This window comes from Nannobrachium achirus (genome assembly GCF_963921795.1).
Source record: "Nannobrachium achirus genome assembly, chromosome: 4".
Classification (NCBI taxonomy): Eukaryota; Metazoa; Chordata; class Actinopteri; order Myctophiformes; family Myctophidae; genus Nannobrachium; species Nannobrachium achirus.
In genome coordinates, this window is record NC_137813.1 from 19,365,809 (window position 1) to 19,388,940 (window position 23,132).

At 44.1% G+C, this 23,132-nt stretch overlaps 3 protein-coding genes across 3 annotated transcripts; all 3 read right to left on the bottom strand.

Moving 5' to 3' along the window:
* Positions 1-103: 103 nt before the first annotated feature.
* LOC308282731 (chaperone Ric-8A) lies at positions 104-22,411 on the bottom strand (the record flags this gene model as incomplete). Its single annotated transcript, XM_080723121.1, has 14 exons — positions 104-257; positions 1,621-1,894; positions 12,301-12,445; positions 12,799-12,894; positions 13,635-13,785; positions 14,177-14,271; positions 14,940-15,134; positions 15,294-15,429; positions 16,725-16,932; positions 17,654-18,008; positions 19,700-19,792; positions 20,726-20,743; positions 21,105-21,152; positions 22,322-22,411. 14 exons carry the CDS (start codon positions 22,409-22,411, stop codon positions 104-106), a joined length of 2,058 nt encoding a protein of 685 aa, XP_080579247.1.
* LOC308284098 (insulin-degrading enzyme-like) lies at positions 4,049-6,982 on the bottom strand (the record flags this gene model as incomplete). Its single annotated transcript, XM_080724637.1, has 2 exons — positions 4,049-6,324; positions 6,442-6,982. 2 exons carry the CDS (start codon positions 6,980-6,982, stop codon positions 4,049-4,051), a joined length of 2,817 nt encoding a protein of 938 aa, XP_080580763.1.
* On the bottom strand, positions 7,754-10,693 carry LOC308284127 (insulin-degrading enzyme-like; the record flags this gene model as incomplete). The annotated part of the gene is made up of 1 exon (XM_080724663.1): positions 7,754-10,693. One exon carries the CDS (start codon positions 10,691-10,693, stop codon positions 7,754-7,756), a length of 2,940 nt encoding a protein of 979 aa, XP_080580789.1.
* Positions 22,412-23,132: the final 721 nt, after the last annotated feature.

The following is a 23,132-nucleotide window of genomic DNA, read 5'->3' on the forward strand; positions in this document are numbered from 1 at the left end:
TTCCTCCTCTCCTTTCCCTCTTTCTTCTCTCCCCTCCTCCTCCTCCTCCTCACAGATTCTCAACACATATTCAGCCCTGTGTTTTCTTCACCTCCCTCGCGCACTACTCATCCATGTCCCCCACGCTCTCCCACCACTCCTCCTCTTCGTCGTCTTCCTCCTCTTCCTCTTCTTGCAGGGTGCAGCCTCTCATCTGACCACACATGGGCGCTAGCCTCCCGTCCTCCGTCACTCCCACAGCCTGAATGATCCTGTTGCTGTAGGAGGGAGAGAAAGAGAAGGACTGAATGGATTTCTTTTCTGTATTTGAAATTTGAAAGATGATTTCTCAAATGGCTGTCCGTGGCCCAATCCAGTGGTTCTCAAACTTTCAAATTTCAAGGTCTGTCTCAGACAGTGTATAAGGTAAATGGAACCAATGAACACGTTAGGGTTCCATTTGTACACTGTCAGAGTTACAGACTTGTATGGGTCAATTTAGAATCCATGTTAAGAACCACTGGCCTAATCCATATCAAACTGGGGGTCCATGAAATTCGAAGGGTTTAGATCCAGTGTCCTAACCTTTCTGACGGCATGGCAAACTGCATCTGTCTGTGTGACCAGAACTTCCTGGTTCTACACCAGAAGATATATATTTGACACACCTTAGCTTCACTCGCTCACAAACACAGCAGACAGAGTGACACAGGTGGAAGCACAGCATGCATTTTGAAGGCAACATGGCAAGTGCCTACCTGTTGCTAATGCTGTGCCCATCAATTGTTTGGTGAACCTGAAGAGCAGGTGGCTTTCTTGACCTAGCATCCCCCAGTTAGTGGAGTGAGGTACAGGATCTTTGTTTGTTGTTTTGGGTTTCTTTGATTTACTTCAGTGTTAATTGTAATTGTTTGGCCTTTTGTTTTGGGTTATGGGGCTTTTGATTTGTTTGCTTTGGCGTATTTGTTTGCAATTTAAATGAATTACTTTATTGATTGTTTGCTATTTAAAGGAATTGAATCACTGCAATATAATCTTATTGTTGAATTATTGAAAGGTCATTGATTCAAATGCACTGATTTTATTGTTGAAACATTGAAAGCAATTGATGAAATACACAGCTTTTATTGTTTGATGTGAAACTATAAGATGATGATGATTTGTAATATGTATTCTAATAATCATTTTTTACAGTTTTCACGGTGTCAAAACGAAGCTTCATCTGTGTTTGAAGTCTAAATAAAAACACCCGTTGAGACCATCCGATTTCATCTTATTCACAACTGAGGGGCCGCTACACTGAGTTATATGTTATAGAATGATACTGTACATCATAGATCAAACCTCAAATCTTTTTATGTCAAGGAAACACAAATGAATATGCACATATTTTGTGCCAGGGACCCCCATACAAGATTTATTTTTTAAAGCAAACATTTGTAACTCTGTCTTTCTCAGGGTCCCTGGACCAAAGCATTATGAGATGGGGGTCTGTGGTCAAATAAACATCATTCTAAGGGGTCCTTGACATTAGAATGTTTGAGCACCACTGATATAGAAACATACCTTTTTCAGGAAACCAGACCTTTTTTTTAGGTATTTTCCAGGTCTTAATTGGTTCTAAAGGAATCACGTGCGCACCTGGAGAGCCTGTTGAACATGTCGACGAGGTGTCGCGCCTCCATCTCCTTCTCCTCGTCCGTCATGCCCTCCATGGGGTCGGGCTGCTCCTCCTCCACGCGCCCCGTCACCAGGTTGATCCTGTCCCTGGCCTCGCGGTACTCCTCCGTGTCCGAGTCGGAGTCACTGGAGTACCGGTTGTGGTTGGCCGCCCTGCAGCCACCGGCCAGGAGTCCCCGAGCGGCCAGCAAGCCTGCGGCGTTGCCGTAGCCTGTGTACTTGATGAAGCGTCTCACTGGCGAGGACACACATGTTATTAGGCCAGTGTTTCTCAAACTTTTACATCTCTCCCCTTAACTCTGACAGTGTACAGATGGAACCAAATGGACCATAAACGGGTCCATTATACTATACTGTCAACAGTTAGACTTGTATGGTTCAATTTAGACCCCCCTAAAGGAACCCACGAAGTCTCTGGAATCACTGTATTAGGCGATGACACAGTGGTGTAAAGTGACTACCGTAAGAAAGTACGGTACATTTAGGCCTACTGATGTTTGTACTTTTCTGTTGTATTTCCAATTACCAATACTTTTCCTTCAACTCCACTAAATCTCGCATCCAAATATTGTACTTTTATTTGATAACGTAGTTACTTTGTAGATTTTGATTATTACCGTATTATTATTAGAAAACATGCATTAACATTTCAACCATATACATTTCAGCCATTTGAAAATAGCCGATTTACAATCTCACAATGATGCGACGCATTGTGAGCTTGTAGATCTGCTATTTTCAAAAGTGTTTTTTATTTATTTATTTATTTTCATTTGAAAACTTGAAATGGGACATTCTGCATAATGAGTACTATTACTTTTGGTACTACAGTAAGTACATTTTGATGTCAATACTTTTGTACTTTTACTCAAGTCAATTTAGATTTCCGGACTTTTACTTGTAACAGAGCATTTCTATATTGCAGTATTGATACTTTAGTGAAAAAAATATACTTTAAGTAAAAAGTTTGAGTACTTTTTCCACCACTGACGATTACATGGCATTATGAGGAGGACAAAACAGATTATGGGGGCGTCCGGGTGGCACAGCAGTAAACGTCTTGCCCACCACTGTGGAGACTGGGGTTTGATCCTACAGGGTGCCTCCGGTCTGCCCGGGTGCTAATACAAGCCGGCGGGCATGACCTTATTGTCAGGTGAAAACAGCTGGCAAGTTCCATGAGTAAGACCCCTCCCAAAACATACAGACAGGGTTGGCACATGGCATTGACACGGACTATATCCATGGGAGGGAATTGGCAAATCATAAAATTGGGGAGAAAAAAAAGGTTGACGATACAGAATAATAATAATATAATAATATAAGAACAGAATACTTACTTTGTAAACGCACTTTTGTAAAGTAAGAACATGTAATATGTTATATTTCTCAAAGAACTGTTGCTTGAGGAAAAAAATTGGGGAAATAAGTGATACTCTGGGATATTCGGGACAGTGAATTAAATTGCATTTTGCTATACTTCACAGTGAGGATTATAGTAAAAGGCAACTTGTCAGATGTCAGATGAGCATTGCATTGCAATAAAAATGCAAAAGGAATTGGTGACAGTTTGAATCATGTACAGTACACATACCGGTAGATCTGTCACATTTAGCGCCAGCTTCAGGACGTTTTTTTAAAACAATTTTTTTTGGACACTGCTCCTACAGATTTTGCCCTAAAATCACGCAAAACCGTACACAGTATGTCTACAGTCATGTAATCTACATGGATCTGTCACATTTTGTGCCACAATCAGGCCGATTTTTCTCCCGATTTAGGGAGTGCTTGGATTGTAAACATTTGGGCAGGGATGTTATATATATCTGATGATGTTATCAATAATGAACAAAATAACTGTTTGACTATGTTTACCAATATCAGTATCGACTGCTCAAGGTTGCATCGCCTGCTAGCCTCTCTTCCAGAGACAAGCCATTCTGTAAGAGGGTCATGGAGCACATGAAGTCAGGGATCCACATGAAGACACGCCATTATTAGACACCACCTTGATTTCTTTTTTTGAATATTAAGCGTAATTTCTTTCAAACAATAGAGGTTAAGAGCAAACAAACTGTATGATAACCCATGATACAATGACGGAATTTACTAAAATGCAACACAAAACATTAAATACAGTATGCAGTTCAGGGAAATTGCAATTGTGGTTGCCGTGATGCGAGTCACGAGGAATCCGCTATGGATCCATACAAGGGGATATATAAACGTATCGTGTTTGCACCGCTAACTTCGCACAGGTGCGATTTTTTATTAAAATAAAATATTCTGTTGTGTATTGTCTGTGTGACTACATTTAAGAAAGCATTGTGTTCCCCAGTGGCCTTACCCATTCACCCACGTTGCTCTGGGCCATTCCGGGGCCACGTTTTCACAGCATGACGTTTATGTGTGGCTTTGCCAGGGGAAAGAGAGGCAGACTCCTCTTGAACTCCATCACGTTCTGCACTAAAGTAGGCTGCGGCAGGGACGGGGCTGGAGCCAGGTCGACCTCCTTCTGGGTAGGGAACTCACCCACAATGGGGCAAGAATCCATCTCCTTAGAGAGAACATGCACAGACACCTTGTGTCTCTTGGGGGCATCTACTGCCAACTGTTCTCTGTAGAACAACATTAGTTTTTCTTTTGTCAGAGTTTTCAGATAGGACACCTCAATGTTATCCCTGTCAAAATTATACTGCTGTGAGTTTATCTCAGCCCAGTATGTTGTACACTCTGCAGTCAACATCTCTGGCTTCTCCAAACGGAGGCTAGCCAGAGCCTGGATGTGCTTCTGGAAAGTCTCCTCGCTCATCTCCTCTATGGACGTCTCCATGGTGTGCAGGAAGGCCTCCACACGGCTTTCCAGGTAGTGTGGAGCCTTCTCTGACTGGATGATGAAGCGGAGGCCCTGGACTTGACTGGCCCTGCGGGGCCCACTGAACACCAAGTAGCCCAGCTGTTCTTTGGTGCGCAGTATGTTGAAGCATGGCTCAGAGATGATCTGGCAGAATAACTCCAGCAGCATGTTCTCCTGAGTGGTCTCCATGCCCATCTGGTAGTAGATTTCAATGCCACAGTTGTTGTGTACCTCGTTCCTCTGCTGGTACACGTACCAGCCGTTGTCTGGAACCTGCACTTGCCTGTAGCGAATCCGCCGGCTGGGGAGGAGGGGTTTGGTGTGAGCGTGCTCAATAAGAGTGTTCTCCAGCATCTGTATAATGCCAAGAGCACACTCCTTGGTTATGTTGCCATGGAGAAGGGCTTCAATATGTAACCGTGACAACAATTGAGTTATGAAGACCTTGAGGCGTGGGAGAGTGACATCCTCTAGAGTTTCTCTGAGCTCATCTTTGGTCCAAGCAACCTCAGTCATTAACAGGTGGAGGTAGTACTTGGCGTGCTGGTGAGGCTGCTCTGCATTGAAGTTTTTCAGAGAGCGCATGTACGCTTCCTTGATGATGTCAAACCGCTTCTCATCAATCTCAAAACTGGCCATCTTCTCAATTATTTTCTTCAGAAGGATGTGTTGCTTGTCGTTGTAGCCGTTCACAGACAGAAACATCCCATAGAAGGTAATTTGGAGTTTATAGTTCAAGCCAGCTAGCGCAGCTGCGTATGCATATTCGTTGAGGTAGTCCTTGAGGAGCTCCAGGTATAAATATGCCATGTTTACATGCAAGGGGTCCACATACACAAGCGGACTGAAGAACTGAAGGTTTAAACAAGCCTTGGGTAAGAAGAACTTGTCATCCTGTTTGAACCATACCTTGCTCATGGCAGTGTCCTTGATTAAAGTGGGGAAGGCTGGGGAGTCTTTCTCCAGAGGGTAGATCTCAAATTTATTGGGGATGAACTCGTTCTTCATAGGTAATTTGAACTTGTCGTTGAGGTTGGCATTTGTCCATTTCTGGATGACCTCATTGGAGATGGCCTCCTGTTTGTACTGTGTGCCATACCACTCTTCAATCTTGTCTGTCTGCCCTTCAAACGACTTGGACACCACCACCACTCTGATATGCTCTGGTCTCAGCTTATCCAGCACCATCTCTATGAGATTAGGTTTGAAGTCCTCCAAAAGATACTCCACCTTCAGAATCTCCTCCAGAGGATAGTAGTGTGTGAAACCAGCCAGTTTGGAAGTGTAGCTGGCAGGGCACTGCTCTTTGTCCTTGAACCTGAAGGCCACTTTGTTTAAGTCCTTGCACTCCTGAAAGACCCACTCTTGAGGTCCCTCTGTGTGCAGTTTCTGGATGTACTGGAACATGTGGAAGATGATGTCCTCTACGTGCAAGAGCCCCTCCTCAGTTAATTTCACATTGATGATGAAGAACATGAATCCCCTCGCTCCATTGTTTTGGCCTCCAACCAGTGTGTTCACCCAACCTTTGGCTTTGAGCTCAGACAGCAGACTTCCTGGACCCTCATGACCGATCAGATGTCCTAAATAGGCTCCTGGGTTAGATTTGTAGTACTTATGCAGGTCTGGGATGGGGAAGGTCACAGACAGGATCATGATGTCTTTGATAGGCACCACTTTGTAGAATTGTCTGAGATGTTCCTCCTGGAAGGGATGCTCAGGAAATTCTGGGATAGGCACGTTCTTGTTCTCCACCTTTCCAAACAGACCAACCACCATGCTGGCCAACTCATCAAGTGACTCTCTTCCTAACACACAGAGACCCATCATGTTGGAGGAGTAGAATGTGGAGTGAAATTTTAGCAGCTCCTGGCGCATGTCAATGCCTTGTTTAGAAGGTATTGTCTCAAGGGTTAATTTGTTACCTGTTCCAAATTTACTAAAGGGGTGGTCAGGATTGCCAGTGGCCTTCTCCAACTGCATCAACCTCCAGGCATCATTCATTAAGTTATTCTCATGCTCAGAGTCCACAGCGTTCACCTCCCGGTCCTTACAGCTCTCATCGAACAGCGGGCACAAGAAAAACTGGGCAAACCTATCCAGGGCTCCTTGCAAGTGCTCATGGGACACATCAAAGTGGTAGTTGGTGTGTTCTCCACTGGTGAAGGCATTGGAGCTTCCCCCGTGCTCGCTGAGGAACTGACTGTATTCATTTTCCTTGGGGTACTTCTCGGTGCCAAGGAACAGCATGTGCTCACAAAAGTGTGCCAGGCCCGGGATGTTGGCAGGGTCTGACAATGAACCTATGTGTACATCCAGTGCTGCTGCTGATTTGTCTGTGGTTGGGTCACTGATCAGCACAGCCTTTAATCCGTTGGTAAACTCCAGGCCCCTGTATAGACGCTTGTCCTCAGGAGAGTGAACAATGTCACTCACCACCCTATTTACTACAGCTGGGTCAATCATTTTGAGGGGCAAGACAACATTAGACTATAATTTGAAGTATTTCTCGCTGCCCTTAAGATATCTGGAAAAAGATATCATAAAGTTGTATATGCTGCTTCACAATCTCTTGATTGGACTATTGATCACTGGCCCACAAAGTCTGCATGGTCTTAACATTTTATATAAATGCAGTCAATTTAAGCTGAGCTCTTGACACTTGTCACATCACTATGTTGTCATTTTGATGTCAGTCATGCCCAAATATGATGTTCCATGTTAGTCTTACCCAAATATAGAGATGCCAGAATTTGGAGTTTATGTGAGTCTTGCACAAGCCTTGCCCATGAAGTCCATGGTGTCAGACTGGCCTCCAGCAATATCGGGTAACCATGGCTACCTGATATCAACAAACATGGGGGCCCTTTTAAGGAAAATAAATCTTATTGAAATGTGTACTATATAACAAAGTACTATATAACAAAGGTCCTAACAGGAGATGACATAGCCAATCAGTGCAGGGAGGTGTACTTGGCCCCTCCTCTGTTCCCCTCTGCACCGAATCTCTTCACTGAAAATAGACGATTTACATAAGAAATCTATACTTTTTAATTCTAATGAAATATTCTGTTGTACAGGCTTAATCTCTTGTCTGTATGACAACATTCTTTTAATTTTTTTATATAAACATCTTTATTAATTTCAGGCGGGATTTGGGAAATCAGAGAAATTACAGTCATTTTCACCCGTTCCTCATTCACCCACATTGCTCTGGGCCATTCTGGGGATAGGTTTTCACAGCTTGGCAGCCATGACGTTTATTTGCGGCTTTGACAGGGGAAAGAGAGGCAGACCCCTCTTGAACTCAATCACGTCCTGCACTAAAGTAGGCTGCGGCAGGGACGGGGCTGGAGCCAGGTTGACCTCATTCTGGGTAGGGAACTCGTCCACAATGGGGCAAGAATCCATCTCCTTAGAGAGAACATGCACAGACACCTTGTGTCTCTTGGGGGCATCTACTGCCAGCTGTTCTCTGTAGAACAACATTAGTTTTTCTTTTGTCAGAGTTTTCAGATAGGACACCTCAATGTTATCCCTGTCGAAATTATACTCCTGTGACCATATCTCGGCCCAGTATGTTGTACACTCTGCAGTCAACATCTCTGGCTTCTCCAAACGGAGGCTAGCCAGAGCCTGGATGTGCTTCTGGAAAGTCTCCTCGCTCATCTCCTCTATGGACGTCTCCATGGTGTGCAGGAAGGCCTCCACACGGCTTTCCAGGTAGTGTGGAGCCTTCTCTGACTGGATGATGAAGCGGAGGCCCTGGACTCCATTGGCCCTGCGGATCCCACTCGACACCAAGTAGCCCAGCTGTTCTTTGGTGCGCAGTATGTTGAAGCATGGCTCAGAGATGATCTGGCAGAATAACTCCAGCAGCATGTTCTCGTGAGTGGTCTCCATGCCCATCTGGTAGTAGATTTCAATGCCACAGTTGTTGTGTACCTCGTTCCTCTGCTGGTACACGTACCAGCCGTTGTCTGGAACCTGCACTTGCCTGTAGCGAATCAGCTGGCTGGGGAGGAGGGGTTTGGTGTGAGCATGCTCAATAAGAGTGTTCTCCAGCATCTGTATAATGCCAAGAGCACACTCCTTGGTTATGTTGCCATGGAGAAAGGCTTCAATTTGTAACCGTGACAACAGCTGAGCTATGAAGACCTTGAGGCGTGGGAGAGTGACATCCTCTAGAGTGTCTCTGAGCTCATCTTTGGTCCAAGCAACCTCACTCATTAGCAGGTCGAGGTAGTAATCGGCGTGCTGGTGAGGCTGCTCTGCATTGAAGTTTTTCAGAGAGCGCATGTACGTTTCCTTGATGATGTCAAACCGCTTCTCGTCAATCTCAAAACTGACAATCTTTTCAATCAGCTTCTTCAGAAGGATGTGTTGCTTGTCGTTGTAGCCGTTCAGAGACAGAAACATCCCAATTGTAATTTGGAGTGAATAGTTCAAGCCAGCTAGCGCAGCTGCATATGCATATTCGTTGAGGGAGTCCCAGAGGAGCACCAGGTATAAATATGCCATGTTTACATGCAAGGGGTCCACATACACAAACGGGCTAAAGAATGCAAAGTTTAAACAAGCCTTGGGCAAGAAGAACTTGTCATCCTGTTTGAACCACACCTTGCTCATGGCAGTATCCTTGATTAAAGTGGGGAAGGCTGGGGAGTCTTTCTCCAGAGGGTAGATCTCAAAATTATTGGGGATGAACTCGTTCTTCATAGGAAACTTGAACTTGTCATTGAGGTTAGCGTTTGCCCATTTCTGGATGACCTCATCGGAGATGGCCTCCTGTTTGTACTGTGTGCCATACCACTCTTCAATCTTGTCTGTCTGCCCTTCAAACGACTTGGACACCACCACCACTCTGATATGCTCTGGTCTCAGTTTATCCAGCACCATCTCTATGAGATTAGGATTGAAGTCCTCCAAAACGTACTCCACCTTCAGAATCTCCTCCAGAGGATAGTAGTGCGTGAAACCAGACAGTTTGGAAGTGTAGCTGGCAGGGCGCTGCTCTTTGTCCTTGAACCTGAAGGCCACTTTGTTTAAATCCTTGCACTCCTGAAAGACCCACTCCTGAGGTCCCTCTGTGTGCAGTTTCTGGATGTATTGAAACATGTGGAAGATGATGTCCTCTACATGCAAGAGCCCCTCCTCAGTTAAATCCACATTGATGATGAAGAACATGAATCCTCTCGCTCCATTGTTTTGGCCTCCAACCAGTGTGTTCACCCAACCTTTGGCTTTGAGCTCAGACAGCAGACTTCCTGGACCCTCATGACCGATCAGATGTCCTAAATAGGCTCCTGGGTTAGATTTGTAGTACTTATGCAGGTCTGGGATGGGGAAGGTCACAGACAGGATCCTGATGTCTTTGATAGGCACCACTTTGTAGAATTGTCTGAGATGTTCCTCCTGGAAGGGATGCTCAGGAAATTCTGGGATAGGCACGTTCTTGTTCTCCACCTTTCCAAACAGACCAACCACCATGGCGGCCAACTCATCAAGTGACTCTCTTCCTAACACACAGAGACCCATTATGTTGGAGGAGTAGAATGTGGAGTGAAATTTTAGCAGCTCCTGGCGCATGTCAATGCCTTGTTTAGAAGGTATTGTCTCAAGGGTCAATTTGTTACCTGTTCCAAATTTACTAAAGGGGTGGTCAGGATTGCCAGTGGCCTTCTCCAACTGCATCAACCTCCAGGCATCATTCATTAAGTTATTCTCATGTTCAGAGTCCACAGCGTTCACCTCCCGGTCCTTACAGCTCTCATCGAACAGCGGGCACAAGAAAAACTGGGCAAACCTATCCAGGGCTCCTTGCAAGTGCTCATGGGACACATCAAAGTGGTAGTTGGTGTGTTCTCCACTGGTGAAGGCATTGGAGCTTCCCCCGTGCTCGCTGAGGAACTGACTGTATTCATTTTCCTTGGGGTACTTCTCGGTGCCAAGGAACAGCATGTGCTCACAAAAGTGTGCCAGGCCCGGGATGTTGGCAGGGTCTGACAATGAACCTATGTGTACATCCAGTGCTGCTGCTGATTTGTCTGTGGTTGGGTCACTGATCAGCACAGCCTTTAATCCGTTGGTAAACTCCAGGCCCCTGTATAGACGCTTGTCCTCAGGAGAGTGAACAATGTCACTCACCACCCTATTTACTACAGCTGGGTCGATCATCATTCTGAGGGGTAAGACAACATTAGACTATTTTAAGTAGGTATTTCTCGATATCTGGCCTGTGCGAATTAATTAATAAAAAATAACACTCGCCCTGAAGGTCACTTCTCACCCTTAGTGAGTCTTACTGATTAAATATTATATATTATATTATTTCATTATTATGTGTTTGTTTTGCAAGATTGAAATTCAGATGCCCACAGTCTGCAGGGTCTTCACGTTCTTTATAAATGCACAAGCTGAGCTCCCGACACTTGCCTTGTCATTATGTTATCACTGTGATGTCAGTCATGTCCAAATATGGAGTTCCATGTTAGTCTTGCCCAAATATAGACAAGCCCAGATATGGAGTTTGTGTGAGACTTGCGCATATCAACAAACATGGCTGCCATGAGTGGCGCTTTTAAGGAAAGGAAAACGTATCTGATGGAATTCTGTAACAAAGGCCCTTACAGAGATGACCCAGTCAGTTAGTGCAGACAGGTGAATTATCTGGACCTCTGGATAAACGTAGGGTCAGTAATCATCAAGGACAATGATAGAAGAAGGCCCACAGTTACCCGAGCGCTTTGGCCTACTGGACAGGTAGGTGTCTCAAGTCGTCCTTGAAGCAGAACGCTCTGGTAACTGTGGGTCTACGCTCATGACCATAGTGGCGACCAGGAGATATGATACTTCTGTTTGCCATTTCAGACAGTTCTGTGTGGATTGGCCATGAAAAAGAGTAAGACCCATGCAATACAAAGCCTTGCTTTTACAGCACAATGTTTACGCCTCCCGTCCACTTTTTGTCACCCGAGACTAACGACATAGAAAGTATGCAGAACGCATCACAACAGCTGATGTCACGGACAGAACGGCCCATATAAGGAGATACCATATGCACGTGTGTCGTGTTTGATACCATTGACAGGCGAGTCCAAATCTGTCCAAATTTTGAGTTCCTGCAAAAAAAGGCGTTCTACACTGCTCTAGTCTGGCCTCCAAATACTCTGATCAGAATTATCAAGCTCCATAGCTTAGACATAGACACGTGTCATTCACAAACTACTGCATATCAGTAACTTGCTATCCATAGCTACACATTGCACAGGGAAGTCACACCACTATTAAGCCGTTTTTGTTTTCAAATGGTCCACTTTCACTTTGAAACTATCAGGAAGACACAAGCAAAAATGTCCAATTGCCAACCCTGGTGGCATGAAGTATTAGAATGATGTGTACTGTACAGAGTACAGACTCTAAAGGGAGTTAGTTTGACTTTTCTTTTTCTTTTTTTGATGCATTCCTAAGTCAATAATTTGAGCGGACTCTTTATGTCTCCATAGCGACCAAAGCAGGCTCTTTGTGTCTCTATAGGGAACCATTGCTGTCCATTAAATTATTGGCTTAGGAATGCATGGACAAAAACTGAAAAATCCATGAATTCAAGTCTCCCATGTAGTGAGTAATTGATAGGAAAAAAATGATTTGGGGGGTGAAATATCCCTTTAAGACGTAGTGAACAGGTCTCAGATGCAGTGAATAGTATAGTAGTACACAGTATGCAGTATGCAGTGAACAGCATGAACAGGATGCAGTATACACTATGTAGTGCACAGACATACCATTCTCTTTGCAGAGCACAAAGAGCAGCTCAGCAGCATAGTGCTTGACCTCTGTGTCCACGTGGGTCATCAGACGGACCAAGCGGCCCCTCAGCGTGGCTCCCTGCTCAGGTCTGAGAGCCACGTCACGCAGTGGCGGCAGGATCTGTAGAAAAGGTGTAGTGGTGTGGGGAGGTGGAGAGGAGGAGGATCAAAAATAGAGAGCAAAGGGTCACACTCTCTCTCTCAAATCCAAACCATAGTCAGGGAAATGGCAGAGATTTTCTTCAAATGGTTGGTTTGTCTCAACAAGTACCAAAGAGATGGATTTGTGGTCATTGGCAGAGGGCCTCCTTGAATTCGCCATCTAAGGCAAGTTTGATCGATCACAGATAAGGCATACTTCTATGTTGTCTTAGAGCTAATAGCAAAACACAGATTCAAACCGCTCATCAACTCATTTCACCACCACTGTGTCAAGAAAAGGAAGTGCTCAGAAGTGATGAGAAGTACAAGTACCTGTTGACGCAGGTAGTGGCGCGTCTCCCTGTGTGCACGGCAGCTCTCAGTCATCAGGTTAAGCACAGGGACCAATTTCTCTTTCAGCTTCTGACCCTTTATAAGAGGTAGGAAGAGTAACAATTTAAGTACATTTATTTGAGTACTGTACCCCTTTCAGAGTTACAAGATTCTGTAAATGCACTGTGAAAACAAACAATATACTGTACAGCAATGTGTTCATATTAAAAATAAAATGCACTTTTGGATAATGAATTATTTTTAATAGCAGCAATTCAAAAGTCCAGTACGGTAGCTCAAGTAAACATTATGACTGAGCAACCTTGACAACTAGTATCTATACTTTGACTCAAGTAATGGGGTTGAGTATGACATGATGTCGCCAAAAATATTGAATAAATTACTGAATTAACCACTTTCAACCTGGCAACCTTATTTTGGGCAAGTCATAATACGTTCAAAGATTGAAAAAAAAGAAGAAAAGAAATCCCAAACTTTTAAGTAGCAGATCTATAGCCTCGCAGGCCATCCCGAGCTACGTCATCACCAATGTGCTTCCTTTCTCCCCTGGGAGAGTCTGGCTGTTGCGAGGCTAGCAGATCTACACTCTCCCAATGCATCGCATTGTCAAGTTGTGAGCCTGTAGAATTATTTTCGCTATTCTTCCCAACAATGTTTAAGTGCTTACAGGAAATCAAGAAGCCAGCAACATTATAGCTCAGAGAAACAAAGCACATTGTAAACCCTCTGAGTTATGAGGGTGCGTGAAAATGTAAACGTTTGACAAGCACCCTTATAGCTACACCCAGGCCACCAGACAGCAGTCAGAAGATTACCCTGTCCAGACGTCTCTCCATAAAGAGCAGCATGGTGTGCACAAAGTCCATGTTGACTCCCTCCCACTCCCGGCAGCCGTTGGACAGACGGACAGACACCAGGACATCCAGACATGTGAGGGGCACTACCGACAACATGTTCACTGTGTGACTGTGGGGAGACAGCAAGATGGATAGGTGGTGGAACAAGTACCCACATGTTTTACTTGTATGTCTGCCTGAAGTTCACATATGATGTTTATGTTACTCTGTTAACTGTGGTTGAAGTGTGGCAAATAATATCCGACATTTACTATTAGCTATGGAACTGTTTATAATTCTATTTATTTATTTGGTTTTCGTCACTAAAAAAGGTAGTCTACGAACATTTTCCTCCATAGTCTTAGTAGACGAAATTAACACAGATATGGCAACCGATATACATAGTCAAATCCTCAGTGTTCATTTAACTCTCGCAGTTACAAATAGAAAGATTAACACTGAGGACTGTGTACAAGAGCAGCTCTACTACATATCTATGAAAAGTGTTGTGTGCCACTGACCCCTTGAAGTCATCGGAGAGGTCTTCTCCATCACAAGACAGCTGCAGACAGTGGCACAGGACAGCCACTAGCTGGCGATATTGTGCTGCCTCCTCCTGGAGAAAGCAGAGTAGAGAGATAGACCACAGTCTTGCTGTTCTCTCACAAATACTAAACAGAAGATGTTCATTTTCTTTTTTTTAGTAATATTGATCCTTGAAACGACATAAGAGGGTCCTCCCTCTTATGTCGTTTCACAGTGTAGTAGAGACAACAATATGAACTGAAGAATGTACAACTTATGCGTGTCCATCACACATAGTAGGTGGATGGTGCACTTACTAACATAAATTGTCTTGATAGGGTAATGGTTGATAACAACAAGTCTGCATCTTCTCATTGAATAAATCTGTGCTTTACATCCTTTCCCTAATTATGGCTTTTAGAAGTTAAGAATAAGACAGTGAAAGTGTACCAAAGATGTGCCCCCTCTACTTTTAATTTTTCAATTGTATCAAAATTTACAAATATAGAAAATCCAACTGTGATCCATGAATTTAATACCTAGGACTTCCAACGTAAAAAAGACCGTAAAAGGACTTATTTGGGATGTTCCTTTTAGGCAAGGTGTTTAACTGTACTTGTACTGTACTACATTTCTATTGTATTAACTATACTTGTACAGTTCTCTGTTTTTGTCTAATACAATTTTCAATCAGTCAATCAATCCTCGCTTTTTAGCCTTCAGCAGCTTTTCAGCACCAGTGGCCTCAGCCTGCCTCACCTCATCCGGCTCCTGCCTGTGATTGTGAACCCTGGAGGTGATGGTGAAGAGTGTTTTGAGGATTTCAGTAGCACGCTGTGTCACCTCCTTAGAGATAGGCGGAGCCTCATGGTCAGTGAGCACCTCGTAGCCTTCGCCCCATCGTGCATCCACACACTGCTCCAGGACGGAGGTCAGCATAGACACACCCCTGTCCTGAGAAAACAAGGGAGGATGGCAGGAGAGGGGGGAAGCATTTGAGGAGATAGGATTGGGCTGAATAGCTTGGATTCTTTCTGTGGAAAATCTATGAGATATATTCTGACTAAAGGAATGGCCTGGCAGTGAAATGACAGCACTAATCTGCCTTTGTACCTGCTGTAGTTGTTGTTTGAGCTCTGGCCTCAGAGCTGTCAGTAAGAAGAGCAGCCGCAGTTCATAAAACTGTCCAGTGGATGTCACCCTGCTCTCAATCCCCAGCTTCAGACTCTCAATCAGACCAGGAAGGAACCTGAGGTAGATCGCGAAGAAGATGACAGGGAGAGATGAGATGAGGATGGGATTAGAGTGCAGAAAACATGGGGAGAGAGGATGCTGACAATTTAGTATTGATTTGATTGAATTGATTGATTGATTGATTGCATAGGACAATGGAAACATGTCCCAAGGAAAAGAAATTCCACACCAGGCTGAAACTACTGAGACTATGTTTTGCACCCTGTCTGTCTGTCCACCTAGTCTAAAATTGAAGAAATTAAATGATTTGTTAATCGTCCCCCAATAATCATGAAGAACAATGAACTGCTTTGCTGCTTGAAATGAATTGCATATATTATTGTACACATCTCATGCGTACACTTATATCAATCACATAATCACAGATAAATTATAAATTATCAAAAAAAAAGAATTTCAGTGCGAAGCTGTCAAGCAGTTTATCAATCCAGCTCAATCTAATAAACTAAACTCCCTGCAGTCGATGACTATTATGAGTCCTATTATTTATCCAGCACCTTGGACAGCTCTGCAGTTGATGCCTCACCTAGCATGCCATCTATTATCAATCCAGCACCTTGGACAGCTCCCTGCAGTTCACACCTATCATGCCACCTACAGACAGTACTACTAGTACTGGCATTTTGGTGTCGTCTTATTATAAGACTGAAGCCCCTGATACACATAGCAGTTTTTTCATCAATATCAACCAGCAACGACCAGAGGCGTCAATTGGGTATGGCTAGGTATGGCAATACCTTGGCTAAAGGGGAAAAAATTAAATGTACTTCCTAAAATAAATTCATGCCTGTTGATAAGGTATGGCAACATGACTGGTGTCTTGCAGGCGTGAAGGCACAAAAAGATTAATCCAATGATGCTGCCAATGGCCATACCCAATTGACGCCTCTGGTTGTTGCTGGTTGATATTGATGAAGAAATTGCTAAGTGTATCAGGGGCCTGAGGCTGCGTGGAGCTGCCTCAAAACAGGCAGTCCACTCAGAGAGTGGGCGGGGTCTATGGGCTGGGTCCATTCCAGGCTAATTTTGGAGTCTAGTAGTGTGTCTCAGGCCAGGATTGTTTTGGTACTTTGCACCGGCACACTCTGGTGGACAAATTTGGAGACAGATTCCAATTTCGTAGAAGCTGGTGAGTCATAGTTGGTGCTGCGAGTGCTCTTTGCTTTCGCCGAGCACAGAGCTCATCTCAGTAGCGTGTTTGCACTCCCAAGCTCATTTGCATTAACGATCTGTGTGCTGTGCTCTTTGCTCAGGCAACAAAAGGTGCAGAAACTGAAAGAACACACTCACCTCAGGGTGCTCGCCCTCTCCTGTGCCCGGTGGCTGTTGTAGATGACATTGCACAAGGCCTTCAGGGCCTCCTTCCTACACACCTCTCCGTCCTCTTCTTTCTCCTCCTCCTCCCTCCTTTCCTCTCTCGCGTCCTTCTTCCCACGAGACAGTAGGCCTGCCCCACCATGGCCTCCTTCACCTCTCCGGTTACAGCTGTAGTAATCACCTGCATTGGTGTGTAACCAGGTAATTTACAATTTTTAGGTACTATTTATGAGTTATTTTCATTAAGTGAGCGGTGCTATTTATGAGTTAATTTCATTAAGTGTCCCGTTGGCCAATCACAGCGCGTCCTGCAAATCTTGGCCAATGGAACTCTGGGCATAGACGCGGTTACTGTGGGTGCTGACTGGCTAGACCCCAGCCACTGCACTGTCAAAATTGACATTATCATACAGTAGCTCAGCCATTGGCAGGGACAACCAGTTGAACCAGTCCAGTCATTGGTGGGGCGCGCTCCCGTAGTAGTAGCCCGTAGTGCCCTAGCTCCCATACACATGCGAATGTATACGGCTTTGTCTTCACCTGGCAAGTGTTAAGATTCACACTGCCATTAAGTGAGTGCAGAGGACAATGTTACTTACGAATACAACAGCGCTGCAAATCTCTCTGGCAGAACAGATCTACACATGCAGTGTCGAGTCGAGTTTAGGACGCAGTGGTCCGCAGGAAAAAATCGGTGTCTATGTCTGGCCGTACAACAAACTTTGAGCCATTTGTGCCAAGATGTAGGCCATATCTAGGTCAGATGTAGGCCACGCTTCAGAGCTCGGACATTTTTTGGGGTCCGGAGATTTTTTGGGAACCGGACAAAGCCAGATGTTGGAGCTTAGTTCCTTCCAGGAGCACCGCTCAACAATTTGAATACTTTTTCCACCACTGATCACCTGAGGTCGACGTGGCAAGAGAGCTATGACCACCGCTGGCTGCTGCAGTGCGGACAGGGCTTTCGTTATCCACCACGACCACCTCGCAAACCCGTGGCCCATTTCTGGACGTCTGACTGTGCAGGTACATGAAGCTGCCTCCGTCCTCTTCGTTGTCCTCTTCTATCTGGCGCTGGGGGGCAGGGAGGGAGCAGATGCCGCCCAGGCGAGCCAGGGTGAGGAGGGCGTCGTCGGTGACCAGGGGCTCCAGGGCGTAGCGGTCTCTGGAGAGGATGCGCAGCGTGCACAGGCACACCCGCAGCACACATGGCTGCAGGCGTCTGTGGATGAACTGCAGCAACGCCGCAGCCATTATCTGGCAGAATGGAATGATCACAGGACAAGCATGCAGGAAAGAGAAGATGATGAGAACATTTAAAGAGAGAAAAGAGCGACAACATTTTTAAACCACAAAAAATACCTTAAAAGTGAAAAGCACACAAAAAGTGAAAGATAAGGAATCAAAGTGTTCATGCACTTTACACACGGCGCAAGCACGCACTCACATTTAACATCCTTATTTGTATTCATATTTAACAAGAAATTCTTGAACACAAACAATAGTAGATGCACAAACTTGGGAAACTTAACAAGCATTTCAGGATGCAGATCACGGGTACAGGAAGCGAAGTGTCGCCTCCTCCATATATGACGACTGCCAATTATCACAGACACTGAACAGAATTTTGCCAATGCCTTAGCTCTTGGCTTAGGCATTCCTGCGATCTGCAGCAGGCCTCTCACAAGTAACTGATTTAAAGGCTTCCAAATATGAACACAAGCAGTTTACATGTGTTACAAAGCTGTATAATAGCATCCTTATGACGTAACTTGGTACTGAAGTACCTTGATAAGGCATGCCTCTTCCAGGCTGTGGTCAAATGTACATGCCACTTCAAAAATGGTCACTTCTCTACTGTCCTCTGACGTGGCCATATTACTTAATGTATGGACTCAAGGCTAAGAGTCTATAGCGGAATTGAAAGTCTCAAAAGAACAGCAAACCTTGAAACAATGTTAAAAGATAATAGAAAACATTTATTTACAGCGGTGTAACAGTCACATACAAATACATACTGTACTGTATGTCCTACACCAAGACACAGACAAGACAGACTAACTCCCTCTCCCTCACTGTCAGCTTATAATTGGCTAAAGAAAAACAATAAAACATTTGATCTCCTCTACTAAGCTGTGTGAATCGTAAAACAAGGGCCCACTCTTCTGCTACCAGCTGTGTTACCTTCAGCCTGTAGCTACTCCCTACATTCTAACCTTATCTACAACTTGTTCTCAGCGTTCAAACTCAATCTAGCAACACAAGGTATTCACTGCTATATAATAATATAATTTCACCTCATCAGGACATTACAGAGGCTTCCAAATATGAACTAAAGCAGTTTACATTTGTAACAAAGCTGTATAATAGCATCCTTAAGACATTGGTACTTAAGCACCTTGATAAGGCATGCCTCTTCCAGGCTGTGGTCAAATGTACATGCCACTTCAAAAATGGTCACTTCTCTACTGGCCTCATCAACAATAACAACATCTGGTCCGGTGTATTAGCTGTGACATCTGAAAAGGCATAATTTTCAAAATTGCGTGTGTAAATGGCAGTTGAAACAGTGCTTACATTTTTGCTGATGATAAAACATATGAACGTATGTCCTTAACTATTAGGTCAACAATTCTGTCGTGCTTAGCAATGTTTCCTTATATACATAACAGCCATTCAGAATATGTGACATGTGAGTTTCAGTAACTGGATTGTGGTCATGGTGCAGACAATGAGGAGGAAAGATACCACAGAGAAAGATTGAGTCTGGTTGGAAGGACCTGTAATCTGGCTTTGTAGGTGACTATATCCTCATCAACTCATAGTTTTTGAATATTGTAACACACACACACACACACACACACACACACACACACACACACACACACACACACACACACACACACACACACACACACACACACACACACACACACACACAAATGTACCCTTCGAAGTACGAGATCAGACGCCTTCTCTTCCTCATCATAGCTGTCTGAGTCGGAGCCTGGAACATACACCCTCACTTTGTTCTTCCTGAACTGGAGAATGGAAATACGATTTTACTGATGGGGAGAACAAAGAGAAATGTGAGAAACAACTTCAAAGAAGGGTTATAATAACAGTTGAATACAACTGGATGGCAGCTAGACCCGAGGGCTGGGTAGAGCTAGCCTGGTGCTTATAGTCATTCAGTACATGTGCAACATGAGGCGTTAACACAGTGAGCTGGCTGAGTCACTCAATATGCAATCAGCTTTATTTGTAACATGCATATTAAGTCAGTCATCGTTGTGCAATATTGATACTGTACATGCATGCATGTGCGCGTGCGAGCACACACACGCACACGCACACGCACACGCACACGCACACACACACACACACACACACACACACACACACACACACACACACACACACACAGAGTGCGTGTGATTTTGAATTTGTAAGCTCCCATTTCAGCTGGGACATGTGGGTAAGAAAATTAACTAGAAACACTATCTTCTACCAAGGTGCCCATGGGCAAACCACTTAACCATATGAACAGTACAGCGCCACTATTCTGGGCATCTAAGTTAACAAGGACGATCTACATGCTCACAGTGCCTCGCATTTGCGAGGCGTTGTGAGCTTGTAGATCTGCTATTTTACCCATATTTATCTGTGGAACCGAGTCAAACTAAATTGAATGCCTCATCTTTTACATTACAAGTGCTTATTATCAGTATGATTCTTTTTATTTTGTGCAGAGGGAAAAAAAGGAGGGGACCAAGTACAGACCCCCTGGGGTACCCCATTCCAGAAAGTATATATGATTTAAATGTTTAACCCCATCACTACAGTGGACATGCTGAGTGTTAGAAGAAGGATGTGACAGTTGTGAACAGTTCCCGGGTGTCATGAGCATGCGGCACAATGTGGCTGAAAGAAACGCATGCATACTCCACGGATCAACGATGATCAAATATTACCTCTTCCAGCTCTCGTTGCTGCAGTCATGCAGTCCATGGACAGTGTTGTAAGGCATGCATAGGCATAAGAACAACCAACACATGAATGACTTTAAACAAGCGCTGAGGACAGCAGATGTTGTAATGTAAAATGGATGGAGGAATGCTAATTAATACAAAGAAAGGAAAAGGGAAATGAGAGGGGGGAGGAGGGAGGGAGAGGAGGGTGGAGATGAGTGGAGGGTGGATGAGCAGGCTTTAAGTCTATTTAGAAGGTTAATCTGAGCCTTTGTTGTCCAGACTGACAGAGGGCAAGAGGATCAGGGTCAATGGATCTCTTTAGACAGCACTGAGGAGGACAAATTGCTAGATCTAACAAGTGTTTAGTTTTTCGCCTGACCTTTCGCCTCTCCCGCTCCTCCACATTGAAAAAGAAGCACTCTGCATACTGTCGGAGAAAGGCAACGCTCAAGTCAAGTCAAACTGTATGTGCGTTCACCGCAGTAGTAAATGCACTTCACAGGGAAAAGAATGATAATCATGCCAGGATATAGAAATGTGAAAAATCCCCCTCAAAATCCCAATAGTGATACATCATCAGTGTGCATGTAAACGTTGGTTGAGGTGTGGCGCTGGGTTTAACGAATAGGTTCGAACCCTGGTTCAGCGGCCGTGGGATACGAATGAACCCCTTGCAGGTAATGCTGGGGTGTGAGGAAGAGTTGAACAAAAAGTCACAGTTACAAATTGTATAGGAGTCATCAATATGGCTCTTTTTGACTATGAAGGGTAATCCAGAAACTTTACAGAACACATGGCGTTCTCCTGGTTTCCATTATAACCAGAACCACCCCTGAAGAGGGTGGCACGTCATTAAAAGAATCCCCTAATAGCAAAAGTAGACGATCCGCACGCTCATAATGTCGCATCGCTGAGCTTTGTGAACCTGCAGACCGGCTATTTTTGAGAAATTGTGAAAGTAAGTTCTAGGTTCCAAGAGCTCAGGATTGGTTCTGCCTCCTGAGCAGGAACCAAAGTACTGAGAACCTTATCTGTATCCGCAAAGAGCTTATTTGGGGTGTTCCTTTTAGGCAGGGTGTTTAACTGTACTTGTACTGTACTACTTTTTTTTTGTTTTGACTGTACCTGTACTGTTCTTCATTTTTGTCTAATAAAATATTCAATCAATCAATCAATCTGAAACACTGACATATGGAAACAAATAGTTCACTTGGCACAGTACGGTTCACGAGTTCTCGTATTCAGAAAGAGTCAATAGGACAGACAGTCACTAGGGTTGACAATTACATTTCTGTTTGGCTTTTATGCTTTGAAGTTGCAAATGGCAGATATGACACACACCAGTAACCTATACAAAGAAATGACTGACATATTTGACAACTTTATGCTTGAAAATAACATTGATAGTGGAAACAGCTGATCTACAAGCTCACAGCTGATCTACAAGCTCACATGTTGTGAGCTTGTAGGTCTGCTATTTCCACTATTTTTGAAAACATGGAAACGATTATGACAATTATGACGAAATAATTGAGATTATGTCAAATAATTGTGATTAGACGATTATGTAATAATAGAGACAGGCCTAACAGTCACCTGGGTATTGTATCTGTCCAGTTCCACCTGGACACTGTCCTGGTCTCCCTTCTCAATGTACCGAATGATTCTCTCCAAGTCCAGTCCCATGCCTGGAACAAAAATCACAACATGGCAAACTTACTAACAATCTAAAAGACTAACATTCTACCCTGTTGTTTGTTAACTCTTGTGCCTAAGCCAGCATTGCACCACCTTACCTCTCTTTTGTCTAGCAGAAATATTATCTGAGTAGGAATACTATGATCCATATTCCTGTAGTCCTAAATATAAAAGTGCACCAGCTAAACGTCTAATATGTAAAAATGTTAATTAAAGGAGTAGTTCATCCCCAAAATGATTTTCTTTCTATTGATTAGTCACACCATGAAGACTTGAGTTCAATAATATTTTTTTGTATTTGTTGCATTCCTAAGACAACCAAAAAAAGGCCCATGTATTTGGGTCCCCATGATCCAGGCCCATGCATTTGGGTCCCCATCCAGAATCAATGGTGGCAAATTTACTATAATACATGTTTTGTCTTAGGAATGCAACTAACAACCCATATTAACGTACAACACAACACTTTTGTTCTATTGCCATGCTATTGCAAGTTATAACAGAGCTATAAGCAACCCTGACATCTCTTACAACTAAATCATCATTCACTGACCTGGCATATGATGGATGGGTGACACTGGTTGCTGCTTCTTATTGGTCTCACTTCCCCCAGACCATATGATGGAATAGATCAGTAGTCTAGTTGCTCTTCTCTCTTTAACTACACTCCTCCTCCTGCGTCACTGTCTACTAAGCCTTGGATTTACAC